Source organism: Polypterus senegalus, chromosome 1 (genome assembly GCF_016835505.1).
Source record: "Polypterus senegalus isolate Bchr_013 chromosome 1, ASM1683550v1, whole genome shotgun sequence".
NCBI classification, from domain to species: domain Eukaryota; kingdom Metazoa; phylum Chordata; class Cladistia; order Polypteriformes; family Polypteridae; genus Polypterus; species Polypterus senegalus.
This window is the reverse complement of record NC_053154.1, coordinates 287,896,154-287,913,774: the sequence shown is the minus strand read 5'-3', so window position 1 is coordinate 287,913,774 and position 17,621 is coordinate 287,896,154. Positions and strand designations below refer to the sequence as shown.

The window sequence follows — 17,621 nt, the reverse complement described above, 5'->3', positions numbered from 1 at the left end:
ATCCGTCACTCCTACCGCAGACCTCACCACTGTCACACTTCCCTCGTACATATCCTGTGCAACTTTTATGTACTTTTCTGCCACTCCCTACTTCCTCATACAATACCACAACTCCTCTTGAGGCACCCTTTCATATACTTTCTCCAGGTCCACAAAGACACAATGCCACACTTTCTGGTCTTCTCTGTACTTCTCCATCAACACCTTCAGAGCAAACATCTCATCTGTGCTGCTCTATCTTGGCATTAAACCATACTGTTGCTCTCTAATCATCACCTCCCTTCTTAACCTAGCTTCCACTACTCTTTCCCATAGCTTCATGCTGTGGCTCATCAGTTTTATACCCCAGTAGTTACCACAGCTCTTCACATCCACTTTATTCTAAAAAATTGGCACCAGTACACTTCTTCTCCACTCCCAGACATCTTTTCACTTTTCAAGATTCCATTGAACAGTCTGGTTAAAAACTCCACTGCCATCTTTCCTAAATACTTATATGCTCCCACGGGTATATCATGTGGACCATTCTTCATCCTCTTCATAGCTGTCCTTACTTCCTCCTTGCTAATCCATTGCACTTCCTGATTCACTATTTCCACATCATCCAACCTTCTCTCTCTTTCATTCTCTTCATTCATCAGCCTCTCAAAGTTCTCTTTCCATCAACTCAACACACCCTCCTTGCTTGTGAGTATGTTTCCATCTTTATCCTTTATCGCCCAAACCTGCTGCACATCTTTCCCAGCTCGGTCCCTCTGTCTAGCCAATCGGTACAGGTCTTTTTCTCCCTTCTTAGAGTCCAGACTCTCATACAACTCAACACATGCCTTTTCTTTAGTCTTCGCCACCTCTCTCTTCACCTTGTGCCTTATCTCCTTGTACTCTTGTCTACTTTCTGCATCTCTCTGACTATCCCACTTCTTCTTCGCCATCCTTTTCCTCTTTATACTCTCCTGTATTTCCCCATTCCACCACCAGGTTTCCCTTTTCCTCCTTCCTCTGTTCAGATGTCACACCACGCACCCTTCTTGCTGTCACTCTTAGTACATCTGCTGCAGTTGCCCAGCTGTCTTGTAACTCTTCACTACCACCCAGTGCCTGTCTCACCTTCTCCCTAAACTCAGCCTTGCAGTCTTCCTTTTTCAACTTCCACCATTTGATTATTGGCTCTGCCCTGACTCTTCTCATCTTCTTGATCTCCAACTTCATCCTACAGATCACCTCCCTATGCTGCCTAACTACACTTTCCCCTGCCACGACTTTCCATTCTTAAATCTCCTTCAGATTGACTCCTCTGCATATGACGTAATCTTCCTGTGTGCATCTTCCTCCACTCTTGTACGTAACCCTCTTCTTAAAATTCACCACAGCCATGTCCATCCTTTTTGCAAAATCCACAATCATCTGACCTTCTTTATTCCACTCCTTGACAGCATACTGTACCTACCCATCACCTCCTCGTCTTCTCTGTTCCCTTCACCAACATGTCCATTGAAATTCACTCCAATTACCACTTTCTATCCCTTGGGTACAATGTCCATCACTTCATCCAACTCACTCCAGAAATCTTCTGTCTCATCCATCACACACTTAACTTGCAGGGCATAAGCACTAACAACATTCATCATCACACCTCCAATTTCCAGCTTCATAATCATTCATCTGTCTGACACTCTTTTCAGCTCCAAAACACTCTTGACATGCTGTTCCTTCAGAATAACCCTTACCCCATTTCTCCTCCCATCCACACAATGATAGAAAAATTTGAACTCACCTGAATCCACCTGGGCTTACTCCCCTTCCATTTAGTCTCTTGCATGCACATATATCAACCTTCCTTCTCTCCATCATATCTGCTAACTCTCTCCCCTTACCAGTCATACTGCCAATATTCAAAGTTCCTACCCCTTAGTTCCACACTCTTTACCTGCCTCATTTCCTCCTACCTCTGGACTCGTCTCCCACCTCTTCTTCTCCTTCTTCATTCACTGCTGTCCTTTAATGGAAATGGTAGTTCTTGAAAACAGATGCTTGTTTAGATTATTACATTTGATTTATTTACACATGCCACACAAATATTTTTAATTTGTTTCATATGCAATAGTATACTTTGTTTTGTAAACTGCCTTGAGTTGGAGTGGAGTTTGAGGTTGCCATATACTGTACCAATACATGTTGTTTGTTTGATTTGTTATATCTTGCAAGAACTTATTGCATGCCTCTGTATGAATTGCCTTGTGTTTATTTATTTTTCTAATTTGTTTTCAGACTGAATATAAAGGAGAAAAGTTTGATCAGCTTTGAAACATTTGCCAAAGAATTTGTAAAGAAAGAACATGGGGATGATCACACCTGGATGGACCCTATAAAAAGAAACAATGAAACAATAAAGAAAAATACTGTGCAAGCTGATCTCACCCTAAAGAAGTTGGTTAAAGACAGGTACAGCACATGTACTGTAGTTCTTCATTTCATGTAGGCTTTGAGTCTTGGGTTTGATTTTATGCTGTGGGCCTTTTTTGTGGAGATCGCATGGTCTGCCTTTATTTAAGCCTTTTCAGAGTTCTACGTGTATAAATCTATTGCTTCAATAGATTTATAGACTAATACAATGGGTGTCTAAACATGTATAGAATATGGTAAAATACTTACTTTTATGTGCTGATCTTCATGCAACACATCAACACTCTATGGCTTCATGATTAGTGAAGATAACTAAACAAATCATGTATGTCACTTGATGACCTTTCAGCATTCTATCAGACATCTTTCACATTTCCATATACTTGTCTTCTGTGTTGATGAAGGAATGAGTTGAACTGTATATGGGCTTCAATCTGTTTTCCTACTACAGCCATACGTTTTTCATTTTAGTGCTTCCTACTTATGTGCTCTTCCTACTCTGATAAGCAGATGGTTAACAATGGGGAATTAACCAGTTTGTACTGGTTTATTTGAACTTTGCACCAATCTACTTATTTTTGTTGTTGGAATTGTACATAAGGAACAATTTTCATAATAATAGATAATTTCTTTTATGTACTCAGTTACCATTAGTTAAGGCAATACATTTCCTGGATACATTGGAGAAGCAACAAATTAGAGCCTAGTTTCAATAAAAGTTTAGGTTCTCTGTACTATCTATAAAAACAATTTCATGTGAGAATTCTTTGCCTTCAAAATGCAGTTTCAGATATCTTAAAATATCTACTTCTGCATTTTGAGATACTTCAGATGTGTTCCAAGATAACGTAAAATCAATTCAGAATAACTGGAATGTGATAGGTCTTTGTAAATTGTGTTAAGCTTATTGCTATGAATATTTTACCCTTTAAGAATTGTACTTTATTGGCTTTTAATTCTATTTGCAGTATATGACCTTTGGTTTACACTGTACAGAGCTGATCATGCAGTGTGGTATTTTTCAAATAGGAAATGTTTTCTTCCTTTCAAATTTTGCTAGGCACAAGCCATTGTTTGGGATAAAGACAGACAGAAACCTTTAACTAACTAGGCCTTTGATAGAGGTTAAAGTTGAAAAGCAAATATATTTTGAAGCAACAGGCTAGCATTTTTGGTTAATTGTATAGGTAAGCAATTCATGAAAATAATTAATCAAATTGATTTTGTGGTCCATATATCATCCATTGTCTCATGGTCTCATACTATAGTATACTATAGTTCATATATATATATATATATATATATATATATATATATATATATATATATATATATATATATATATACATACACACTCATACAGTAGCATACTATAGCAACTACATCTGGGTGTGAAGCTTCCTCTTTTCTCTAATTAACAAATATGTAAAGGAACTGTATATATCCTATATTTGTTTATTGTTTCAAATATGCAAACATTAGCAACATCAGCATGTAAGCCGTGTATAATGTAAGGGGAATGGATATGGGAGGGGGGATCTGAAATTCTTGTAATGGATATCTCAAAAGCAAACACTTTATTTAAGACTTATCATTGAAAGGGCTTGAATCCATTGATGTAATATAATAAAAGATCTTCTATTTGATAATTCTGTGGTGTCAGTCCCTTTATCTTTCACAAGCCCTGGTGCAAAAAAAAAAATGAATTAGGTTCTCCTCTTGTGGAATTAAATTAAATTAAATTAAAAATTACTGCCATCAATGTCAAGTATGCAAACTGTATCCACGATCAATAATAAAACCTTGTGAAACAACAATCAAGCAGTCACTGAGGGCCCTCCAGCTCAGTCAGATCTCAGTGCAACTGCCTTGCCTACACTGCCTAGTCACACCACCAAAATTAAAGTAATTTTGAGATATTGTATATTGCCGTTAATTCTACCCCTGTAAAAGCGAGCCAAAAATAATTAATTATTAGGAGTTATTATGCATTACAGAAACATGTAAATAGCCTGATGTTGTAATCAGTAGAAGTGTGCTTCTTTGGGCACTTTTCTTATAATATTTTTTCTTTTGCTTGCACTTGAGAAGGTTAATGTCAGTGCCTGATCTGTACAATTGATATGCCCCTTGCACATTTCCTCCAACATGAACACTGACAGTTGCTGAATTATGAGCAATCCTTAGGAGGCTAATGTCTTTCTTGTTCACCCACTTGATCACAATCATTTTTTTCTTTTTGCCACAAAGCTACTTGCACCTTGTTGAAGCTTCACTGGACCAAATTCATCTGACATATCATGGTAGTTTGGTCGTATAGTGCTATAGTGAAATTTAGATTTCACTAACCGTGTCAACATCTGATGACCAATCCTCATTGTCATCACTATGTCTTGGTTCACTTTCAGTTTGTTCTTAAACTGGCTTTACAGCTTCATTTTTACACACTATTGTGTTTTGGCTGAATGCTTTGCCCCACTCATGAATATTGATGAGTTACCTTGGTGTGACAAAATACATAGAAATATTCATGACTTATTGCAGCATTATGTTTTTTCATTCAGTAGATGGTAGCAGACTTCTGACCCCGAGTCTGACTTGGGGTTAACTGTAATAGTATAGAATTCCGAGTCTGAGTCACACTCAGGGTGAATGCCTTTAAGATATCTCCAAAAATAATTACAGATATCTTGAATACATTTGAAATACTTTAAAATGAACAGTGCACCATATTAAGATATTGTAGCACCCAAGCCTGGCAGCCGAGGGACTGTTGAGTCTATCAGGGAGTGCAGAGAGCGATCTGGAGAACTGCTGTCAGGGAAATGATTGATGCCAGAATGAAGAAAAGGGGTGGTTCCCTGAACAGAGGAGCTGGTAATGGAGGTGGGGGTTTCTGGACGGTTTTGGGGATGATGAAAATGTGTGGTAGATAAGGCTGAGATATGAGCATGGGGAGAGAGAGAAGGATTCTATATAGGGAACCAGAATATTTAGGGCATCTCTCATGGCCACAACAACGAGAGTTTTATAGGTAATTGTAAATAGTTCCTATTCGATTCCCTTTGTTGTTGTTTTACATTTGTGTATTCTTCTTACACTGTTAAGAGTAAACTGTTCTTGCAATCATTTCTTTGTCCTGCTGTCCAACATTTTATGGGGATGTCACATTGATATCATAAAATCTTCTGAGTTATCTTAAAATGCATTATGAGATATCTCCAAATGGGAATTTTGCCAGCCATGTCACATGTGATAAAATCATTAGACATGAAGTTCCAGTAACATATAGATTGGCTTTACTCTCAACATTTACAATTCAGACCTTTTTACTTTGCTCCCATCACAAGTCCGGCTGCTTTCTCATGTTTTTATACACATCTAATTCATTGGTTGTTCACTCTCCTGCACACAAAGCTTGCCTTTATGACTAAAGACAAAATCAAACTTTTTTTGATCTTATCGAAGTGAGTCTCAGACTAGTTGGAGTGAGTCCCCTTTGATGTCCAAAGCCTTAACCACTATGCCACACATACCTACATATCTTTGAAATTTTATTAATTTTATTACAATCATTCCATACAAATCAATAAATTTTTACAAAAGTAGGATTGAGAACAAGTCAACCCCCACCCCTGAGAGAGAGAGCAAGGTCAACAAAGTAAAGTTTAAGACTTGTAAACATACCTAAATTGATAAGTTTGATAAGCCAATAGAGATGAATGGAGAAGAAAAAGAAATACAGAAATAATTGCTTCCTCTGTGCTTTAAGAGCTTATTCTAAAATATTACTGATTAGATCCTGCCATGTTTTGAAAAAAATCTGTACAGATCCTCTAACTGAGTATTTGATTTTTTCCAATTTCAAATAGTATAAAACATCGGTTTCCCACTGACTTAAAAGAGGAGAGTTGGGATTCTTACAGTTTAGCAAAATAAGTCTGCGTGCCAAAAGTGTAGTGAATGCAATCACAGTTTGTTTGTCCTTCTCCACTTTAAACCCGTCTGGAAGAACCTTTGCCTACCTACATATCTTAAACCTGCACAAATCATATTACAGTAATCCCTCCTCGATTGCGGGGTTGCGTTCCAGACCCCTCGCGATAGATGAAAATCCGCGAAGTAGAAACCATATGTTTGTTTGGTTATTTTTATATATTTTAAGCCCTTATAAACTCTCCCACCCTGTTAACATTATTAGAGCCCTCTAGACATGAAATAACACCCTTTAGTCAAACGTTTAAACTGTCCTCCATGACAAGACAGAGATGACAGTTCTTTCTCACAATTAAAAGAATGCAAACATATCTTATCTTCAAAAGAGCGCCGTCAGGAGCAGAGAATGTCAGAGAGAGCGCTAAGAAAAGCAAACAATCAAAAAATCAATACGTGATTTTAAGTATACAGAAGCACCGCGATAAAGCAGCATTTTGTAGAGGAGCCTCCGTGTCCTCTGTGCAAACAGCCCCTCTGCTCACACCCCCTCCGTCAGGCAGAGAGAGTGAGAAAGATAGAGAGAAGCAAACAAGCACCGGGCGCTGGAAGCATATCTTATATCATTGAGGAGTTTTAGTTAATATGTAATACATGCTCTGATTGGGTAGCTTCTAAGCCATCCGCCAATAGCTTCCCTTGTATGAAATCAACAGGGAAATCAAACTGAGGAAGCATATAACCTAAATTAAAAACCCCATTGTCCGCAGAAAGCGGCGAACCAGCAAAAAATTCATGATATATATTTAGATGTGCTTACATTTAAAATCCGCGATAGAGTGAAGCCGCGAAAGTTGAAGCGCGATATAGTGAGGGATTACTGTATGTGATTTCATGTACTGTTAAATTCTGCTCTGTACTTGTAATATTTTTATTTTTATACTGTATTGAGGATTCTTGTGTTCTGTTCTGTGTATTGTATTGTATTGACCCTCTCCTTTTTGACACCCACAACACGCCCAATCTACCTGGAAAGGGGTCTCTCTTTGAGCTGCCTTTCCCAAGGTTTCTTCCATTTTTTCCCTACAACGTTTTTTGGGAGTTTTTCCTTGTCTTCTTAGAGAGTCAAGGCTGGGGGGCTGTCAAGAGGCAGGGTCTGTTAAAGCCCATTGTGGCACTTCCTGTGTGATTTTGGGCTATACAAAAATAAATTGTATTGTATTGTATATTTTAAGTGTGGTCTTTTTCACTAACTCAATATAGTATTATTAATACACATCTCATCCACTACCTTTCTCACCCACTTATCCAATTTATGGCCACAGATAGCTGATGCTTATATCAGTATCATTGGGATCCAGGTGAGATAGGATGCCGTAGCTATAGATAGAATGGAAGTCTATTATAAGACTGCAAATGCTCACCGCTTCACATGTACAGGGCCATTTTAATCTAATGGGGCACATCTTAAATTCATAATGGGAAGAAATGAGCATTAAAAGAAACACAAAATATTAAATACAGTAAATAAACTCTTCCAACCACAGGGCCCAGTCTATGCAGAATATTTTTCAAACATGCTCCTTTTTCATTCTCCGTTTATCTCATAAAACACCTGGCAGTATTACCTTCTTATGCAGTAAATGTTTGCCACAGTTTACTTCCTGACTTCATTCGTCACGTACAAAGAGCGGCCCTTTATAACCCCCTCTCTATACAGAGTTACTTCAAGAGACTGGAAAGTCTTATAGAAATCCTAAAGTCACAGCGTCCTCCAGTAATCCCTAGAACTTCTTAATCTCTGAGCCTACTATTCTATTTAAGGGTCTGTAGCCCTTAAGAATGCTCAGGCTACTTCGACTCTGTCTCAGGCCGCAGGGTCCTACTGCTCCTATATGGGACTGCCACTGTCTAGGTTAGGAAAACTGACAGTTTTTGTCAAAGGACAAACAAGACAAAAATAGTATCTTTCATTAAAAAAATATTATGAAAAAGGAAATAAATGAAATGTATCAAAACATCCAAAAAGAGAACATAAATGAGAATATTTACTGGATTCATTTTTTTACTTTTATTATGTGCGTTCAATAAATTTAATCATGTTCTTTGAGAAACAGCAGTAGCACTTTGTTTTCACTCTTAATATTTAGTGTGCTAGTATACATAATAAACAGAATAACCAATCCATCCAAATGAGAGCTTGGTTTTATTCAATATAAAGGGTAAAATGAATTTGATTTATGCTATTACAAAAATAAACCAAATTGTGATCAAAGAGATCAAGCCACTGTCAAGCCTGAATATTAAGTTCTCATTTCTGTTTTTACTGTATCATATGATGTCGCATTCCTTTTTATCCCAGCTAAACACCCTAAAACTTGATACATTTATTTGTGAGTATTGAAGTAACAGAGCACATTTTTTTGATCAAGGTATGACATGGCTGGTGGTGAATTTGTCAGAAAAGAGTATCTAATGAAGACTTTGGGAACCGAGAACGCGAGCGGCGCAGAAGAACAAAGGCGGCTGCTCCTGTCAGCGCTCAGCAGGGTATCAAGCAGCGCTTTCAGAGAAAGTCAGCCAAGTAAGGAAAACATTGCTTTAAAAAAAAAAACAGAAAGAAAATGTGCAGCTTTTTATAAAGATACAGCTATTAAAATGAATTCAACAATGCCTCTTATGAAACATTATCCCTTGTGAATAATATCAGGTTGTCTTTAGTCTTTTTAACAAATAATTTCCCATTTTAGGCAGATATTGTATAAATGTCCTTGATACTGGAATGTCATATTTTGTTATTGTATCATTAATTTTTTGAAATTATATTAAATTGAACAGTTGTACATTTTATAAAATGTGTTTTTATTTGTCACTTTTTTGTGGATTATGAGGGCTTAGTAGTTAGTTAGGCTCCCTTATGGATCGAGGGTCTTGGGTTTGACGCCCATGCCCAATTGCTATAGTACGTTCTCACAATATTTGCTTGCATGTATCTAAGGTTCAGGATTTGCATATTACAGTAGTATCAGGGGCCCCTATAAATTACATTTATTTTGATTCATAATGAATATTTTTTGACATATAGGTTTCTAAATACAATATAAACTGTATTTGTATTCATTATTTATTTTCTTTACTCTCACTTTGTTGACGTCGTTGTGTGTGTTTGACTATGTAAATTGCTTTACTATCCCCATAACGAAATGGTGAATACTTGACAAAATCTTATTTAAAATCAAGGGGCTACAGAATCCTCCTGCAAATTCTTTACATAAAAAAAGAAATAGACTCCACTGTTACACAGTAAATATCCATGAACAGATGGTAACAGATTTCTAAAATACCAATGGGTCCTGATTTTAAAAGGACTCATCCTGCATACGTACAAGAACACAGGCTAAGTACACGTTTTAATCTGATAGTTTCCTGACAGTTTCCTGATCTGATAGTAGGTAACCTACCATATATTAAAGATTTCAAGTTTCTTCTATATATTAGGAAGTTTTTCAAAACACAAAGAACCAAATTCATATGCAAAGAACTCTTCCTGGAATTAAATGGTACTTTGTGGAGCAATGGTTCCATGAGAAACTAGTTAACCCAGTAAAGAACCCTAAAGTGCCATTAAAGAACCATACTTCAAAGTGTCTCTGAATCAAAAAGTATTAACAGAAATTATTTGCTTAAATCATCTGGTAATAAATTTTTGCTTCCTTGATAATACGAAAATCTTTCTACAACTGAACAACTCTTGCCTGTCTCACAGTTGCAATGTCAAGAGTTTTGTGTTCAGACCTCTGTAACCATAAGTGAAATAAACCATCAGTGATACTCTCTGATTTTTAATAAAAGTATACTCATTGGTCACAATTAAGCTAATTTGACAGTGTATGTATGTGTGTGTGTGGGTGAGTTTGTGTAAGCAGGCCCTACTAAGAATTTTGCACCCCTGTATTGTCATTTAGATTTAGTGAACTTGTCAGTGTTACGTTACTTATTTACGAACAGCAGGTCACTTTTCATATATTGTGCTCATTTTCTTTTAACTACTATATCTGGCCACAGAATCTCTAGAAGTGTAAGTTTACTAGGCCCAAAAGCTGACCTGATCAGTTGTACAAGATGAAGCCTGGAGGGACACCAAGGCTTGTAGTGTTAAATTATACATGTAAATACTTATGGATTTAAACAACATGTTATTGAAAAGTTTGGGCACTTACTTAGATAAGAACATATGTTTGAAAATGAGATGACACCATTTACAACATCTACATTTTTAGATAATATTTAAGTTGTCCCAGTATTTTATTCAGACACTTTTTAAAAGCTGTTAAAGCCTTTGCTTCAACTAGTAGCTTGGTGCTCTCAGAAAGCCATCATTAACTTCAGGTTTGCTTTCTCCTTGAGGTTCCATCCTGGTAAAGGAGAAATGATAGACACAGTCATCTCATGAACTACTAGAACTACACCATGAGAATGAAATAAGATATGGTCCCTATGGGGCATTGCAAAGCTGTCCCCAAACCTAAATAAAGGTCAAATAGGATTGTCAAAAAAAGATATTTTATTAAAGCAAAAAAAGGTACAAAATGGGGAGGTAAAGGAAAACGCAAAACAACAATAAAACACAAAAAAGCCTTCTCTCATTCCAGGTCCACACTCATGCTCCCTTATTTCCGCCAATGCCTTTGTCCGAGATATGGATTTAACGAGTGAAGTAATGCTAATGGAAAGTTTAGTATCTAATATGCTGATTTTAACTCTTACTTGTATGGCTGACGGCATTTTTGTCATAGTGTTTGGGTTTTGGTTATTAAATAGGATTTTCGTTGTGAATGAATTCACAGTAAAACCCTCTAATTAGAAAAACTAGTTTAAGAAATGTGAAATGTTTATCTTTTGTTTTGTAGTTTGTCTTTAAGTCTTTGAGAAAAAAATACTTTTATTTGGTAAACAAGTATCTTTTTTTGAACTTCATAATACATCATCACAGTGGTCAGTTGGCTGGGGAAAGATGATTGGCAGTGGGCTTCCACAGTGTGGGTTTTTAGACCATTTTGTGTTTTTCATGAATGGCATGTAGAGAAAAGCCAAGCAAAATGACACCTTTTATTGGCTAACTAAAAAGATTACAATATGCAAGCTAGCCTCGAAAGCTTGCATATTGTAATCTTTTTAGTTAGCTAATAAAAGGTGTCATTTTGCTTGGCTTTTCTCTACATTCATAATGGCTAACACGTTACAACACCCTAGTACTACAGACATTCATGAATGGCATAAAATTAAAAAACAAAAACAATCACTGCAAATCATACCAATGATTAATTCGTGGAAGAAAAGAAAAGGCTACAAATGTCACAAAAACTATGTGACTACAAACCAGCAATACATCATGTATATATTTGCTTATTTGAAATTACTGAAAGTACCTAAAAGGAACTAGTGATTAGTAAAATAATTCAGACAAAATTGAAATTTATAGCTTTGCTTTGCAAAAAAAGAAATTGCAAAATAAATTGTGCTTCTCACAAATTAAATTTGTACCATTACCACATACTGTATATTGTTATGTTATCTGGATCCTTTTTCTTCTTGCGTAAAAGATGCCAAAATTTATTCTGAAGCAGAATATGGAAAGTGGAATGCAACTAGAAAGCACTTACCTGTGTCGACGAAGGTTCGAGGCAAACAGCAGGCAGGCAGCAGATGTAAAGTAAAAAGCAATTTCTTTATTCTTAGTGGCAGAGAGACCACTCCAGCCCTGTCAGCTAGTGTCACTGACAGTCACCAGCAATAGCCCAATCTTGGGTGGGTGAGTTTCCTTTTTATAACAGAAATTTTTACATCTTACAGAGATAGCCTATCACGAGACAAGGTTACACAATTCTTTGGGGGGATTCAGTAATATGCCCAAAAATTACAACACATTTGTTCAACCACTAAAGATGAAGTGAAAAAGTCTGTTGCTGTTGATTTTACAATCCTAGATGTTTGTTAAGATTAACAGTTTCCTGAGTACAGACTAAAAGGTTAGCAGTTTGACAGAAATATTGCAAGTTCGTTTTTTCAGCTTTGCGTACACACTTAATTTTTATATGTAAGTCTTATTAATAAACAATTAATCCTTAGTTCATTAGTTTAAGTAAGTCATATTAATAATCAATTAATCCATAGCCTATCAATACAAACTAGTAATATACTTATTTTGTTAAGATGATTATACAGGTAATGGTTTTCCTCTTTTAACAATCTTAATGCATTCATATAGTTAACACAAAGAACTCTTATACTCGCAAATATATATACATATACATTTTCGTAGCATAAGCTGGTTTGCATAATAACATATTTTCCATCCACCCAAATGCACACAGATAGTAATAATCAAGGCATTTTAGACTTGTTTATCTAAGTACAAAAATTTCATTGCATTTCACGAAATCTTCTTCCCCTCCCTTGGACTAGGTCAAAAGGTTCTCAGCCCAAGATTCTTTGTTCAACTATTATTTAATATATTGATTAAAAATTTTTATTATTCCACACCTGCAATCACTTTCGAGGTGCTACTAAAATCCATTGAGTTAGGAATGGGATCACTAGAAAGTTTCTGTAAGGATCCTGCTTGAATCAGCTCCTTAGAGATGAGGAAAGTAAGTGCAGCTGATGTTACATTTGAACTAAATGAGCAGTGTGAAGGAAAACTGACAGTGTGAATGTGCAGGCGGTGCACAAGGCAGAGGAGAGTGTGATCAGTTGTCGTTGGATAGTGGCCAAGAAAGAAGACAGCAAATGACCATTGTTAACTACCTCAAAATTTAAAAAAGCCTGAAAACAATTTTAGCAAGCATTGCAAAATCATATGAAAAATAAATTTTAGGGGCAATTTAATAAAGCTGTATGCAAAGTGTATGGGGAAAACATTTCCAAAGAAAAGTTTGTTTGGTACTAAATCTGTTTGTCAAATGGGACATCTCCAGGTTTACCCCGAATTGCAGCACACCTGCTTCTTTGGAAGCCCCTGCCTACAGGGTTTAATTAACATACACAAAAAGAACTAAAACCATAAGTGATAACAGACAATTAATGAGATAAAATCATTAGCAACATGACACAAATATAAACAGATGGTAATAATTATCAAAGACAAAAATAACAAACATGAAATAAAACTAAACAGGAAACAGGGAAGGAACCTCAGCATGGTCCTCACAGTCATGTTCTGTTTTGAACTAACTGATCAATGGAGTTTAGCAGACTTAATATCTGGCAAATGTCAATTTTACAACAGGTTATTTGGCAGCTGTGGGCTCAATGTCCACACTTCACAAATAATGTTTTTTTTTCTCCCATGTCACTTTTTGAAGACATTTTCTGCCTCTTTATTAAAGCCCATCACATTACTCAAGATGTAATGTAGCACCACCTTGGTCTTCTTTATGCTGCTGACCAGCAACTACTCTTTCTGGCAATTTTTACAAAGCAACATGTGACCCGGACAACAACAGTGGGCTTATAGTTTTATGATAAAGATTCTATGTAGCTATACTTTTGCAATATCCATCTATCCATCCATCCATCCATCCATCCATTTAATTTGCTTTTGTTCAATTTTATTTCACATTTTAGAAAATGTGTTCAAAATTCCAAAAGCTGCAAGAGGTCTGTCGGATGCTCAGAAAGACAGGAGTCTTTCCATCAGCTTTGAAAAGTGGATAAAAGCAAAGCTTGAAGAAGGATTCCAAGACATGATATCAGAATTTCAAAGATTTGACATAAAAAATACAGGAAAAGTAAGTTAAGATTAAATTAAAATTATAATGTATGCTGCAAGTCACACATGTTAATTATATTTAACGATTAATTTGAAAAATGTAACGATGCATTTTTTGAAGGAAACCCTTTGTCAAAGTAGCAGTGTGGTTAGTTGCTGTAGCCTAGAGTTTGAGTTTCAGGCCTCTCAATCGCCATGTGCTTGTGGATTTTCTGAAGACATGAGTGTTTGGTGAACTGACATCTGTAAATTGGATGGGGTTAGTGAACCCTGTGGTGGTCTAGTGTCCTATCCAAATCTCTTTTTGTGTCTTGCTGGTGTGATAACTATAAACTCTTAGGAAAATTTCTATACAATGGGGCCCAGAAATAATGGATCAATATGTTTATATTTTACTGCATTTTAGATTATAAACACATAATCAGCACTAAATTAAACTGACTACTTACATTAAACTATTATAAATTACAACATTGAAAACAGTCTTTTAGATTTTTTTGTAAAGGCAACTGTGGTAAGAAATAAAAGCAAACACAATGTGATAAGCACAATATGGCCATTGATTAAAGTTAAGATTAATTGCAAAAGTAATGAATATCCCTCTAAGAATGAACCCCTGTATTACTAGGAATATTTTCCAAGGAATTTAGGTATACTAGGTTAATTTCAGACATCACAGTAAGCTGCCACTGACCATATGGGATTTTCAAGTTTTCTCCAAGCCTGTTTCAGGTTTCCCTGTTAATTCAAATTCCAGTGTCTGTAAATTAGTTATTTTATTTATGTCTTGAACTAGCCTTGTACCTGCTGCTGCCATGGCCATGGCCATCACCCCCATGGCCTTGTAATAGGCTTTGCGTAATCATAAAAATAATACAGTGGATTTAGAAAGTTTTCAGACCCCATCACTTTTTATCACATTTTGTTATGTTGCAACCTTATGCTAATATTATTTAAATTAACTTTTCCCCCATGTCAAGCAACACTCAATGCCACAAAATGACAAAGTGAAAACAGAATTATAGAAACTTTTGCAAATGTATTAAAAATAAAAAAACTGAAATATCAAACTGACACAAGTATTCAGACAACTTGCTATGACACTTGAAATTTGGCTCAGGTGCATCCCATTCTATTTATCATCATTGAGATGTTTCTACATCTTGTTTGGAGACAACTTGTGGTCAATTAAATTGATTGGACAGGATTAGGAATGGTGCATACCTGACTATATAATGTCCCACAGTTGACATCACGTATGAGTTCAAAAAACAAAAGGATTGTCTCGAGGCACAGAACTGGGAAAGGCTGCAAAAATTCCTGTGGCATTGAACGTTCTCAATAGTATGGTGACCTCCATAATGTTTAAATGGAAGAAGCTTCAAACAACCCCCACCTCTTCCTTGAGCAGGCCATCTGGCCAAACTGAGCAATCATGGGAGAAGGTCCAAGGTAAGAGAGATGACTAAGAACCCAATGGTCACTCAGGCTGAGCTCCAGAGAACCTTTGTGGAGCATGGAGAAACTTCCAGAAGGACAACCATTACTGCAACACTACACTGATCTGGGCTTTATGAAGAGTAACTAGAAAGAATCCTCTCCTCAATAAAAGACACATGGAAGCCTACTTAGATTTTACAGAAAAGGTACCTAAGGGACTCTCAGACTGTGAGAAACTAAATTCTCTGGTCTGATAAATCCAAGACTAGCATTATGTCCATAGGAAACCAGGCACCGCTCATCTCCTATGCAATACCATTCTAACAGTGAAGTGTGACGGCAGAAGCATTATGCTGTGGGGTTATTTTTCAATGACATGGATGGGGAGACTAGACAGGTTTGAAGGAAAAACTGAACAGAGGAAAGTATAGCTTAATGAAAACCTGCTCCAGAATGCTCTGAACTTTGGGCTGAGCCAAAGGTTCACCTTCCAAAAAGACAATGACCCTAAGCACAAAGCAAAAACAACACAAGTGTAGCTTAGGGATAATTCTGGGAATGTCTTTGAGCTGCCCAGCTTGAGTCAGGACTTAAACTCAATCAAACATCTCTGGAGAAACCTGAAAACAGCTGTCCACCAAAGATCTCCATCCAGCCTGGTAGAGCTTGAGAGGATCTGGAGAGAGAGGAAGGCGTGAAAATTTCCAACATTTACATATGCAAGGCAGACTCCAGTCTGTGATCGCTGCCAAAGGTTCTTCAACAAAGATTTAAGTAAAGCATCTGAATTCTTGTGTCAATGTGTTATTTCAGTTTTTTATTTTTAGTATGTTTTCTAAAATCCTGTTTTCACTTTATCATTCTGGGGTATTGCAATGTGCTTGATGAAGAAAACTTAGCACAAGCCAGCAACAAATCAAAATGTCTGGATCGTTTCTGAATCCACTTTACATGGATATTTGCATCCCTTAAAAGAATAATATACTTAATTAACTCAAATTAAATCAACCCAAATGATTTATACATTTGCTTTTTCACTTATTTTTATTAATGGTCATTTGAATTAGGTATCAAGAGAGGACTTTTTGAAAGTTCTGGAGAAGTTTCACCTCCCCCTGAAGAAGGAGCAGCTTAATCTCTTTCTTGTACGCTGCAGCCTTGAAGAGACGTCTCCTGATGTGAGTTACGTGGATTTCCTTCATCACTTTCAAGACCGTACTCATAAAGGCATGACACAGAAGATATTATCTGATCCACACCACAGGTATGCCTGTAATAATTACACTGCTTGTGATTATGATTTACTAAAGCTATGATACACAAAAGAACACACATCATTATTGTAAATAATGATTTAATATTTAATAAAGAACTAATATAGAACAAAAGCAACATCTGATTAGAAACTGAAATTATCTGATGTAACAGCAAATAATAATTAGAGCTGAGTATTTTCAGAATATTTAATATTATAAACCATTCATCCATTTTCCATACCCACATATTACTTAGTAGTACATTTATAGCACTACACATCTTGTATTTCTTGATAAACTTGTATTTTCTAATGATTCATATTTCATGAACTGTGGAAGATAAAGGGAACTCCCGAGCTGTCCCAAACCCAAGAAATATGCCAAGTAAATGAGATATCAAAGTAAGAATTTTATATGACAAAAATAGACTACAGAAAAGTGTATGTTATTTTATTATTATGGCTGACACTTTTATCCAGGATGACTTAAAAGATCAGAATTTGTTACTGTTTACAGGTTTTTTTGTGTACATTTGGAGCAGTTAAGTGGCTTGAATTTTGTGCATCCAAATTAAGAATTGGACCAGCAGATTTTTGGTTTTATAGTCCATTGTCTTAGCCCTGGCAGCATACAACCTGATATACAGTATGGTGTGAAACACAAAAGCAATCCAGAAATATACACTGTGACACTATCTAAACAGGACCGGTCCCCCTCTCTAATGTGAGGTGTACCCATCACAAATAACACATCAGGGAATGCCCATTACCTATCTCATACCTGTTCTCTTTAGCCCCCCACTATCTAACAACCACTTA

At 36.3% G+C, this 17,621-nt stretch overlaps 1 protein-coding gene across 1 annotated transcript in view; it reads left to right on the top strand.

Annotated features, from left to right (window-relative positions):
* The window catches only part of LOC120515460 (EF-hand calcium-binding domain-containing protein 6-like), a 94,022-nt gene that overhangs the window by 30,672 nt on the left and 45,729 nt on the right, over window positions 1-17,621 (top strand). Inside the window, exons 5-8 of the mRNA XM_039736538.1 lie at window positions 2,269-2,442; window positions 8,769-8,920; window positions 13,963-14,126; window positions 16,615-16,811. Coding sequence (XP_039592472.1) covers window positions 2,269-2,442; window positions 8,769-8,920; window positions 13,963-14,126; window positions 16,615-16,811 — 687 coding nt within the window. The remainder of the gene's footprint in view (window positions 1-2,268; window positions 2,443-8,768; window positions 8,921-13,962; window positions 14,127-16,614; window positions 16,812-17,621) is intronic.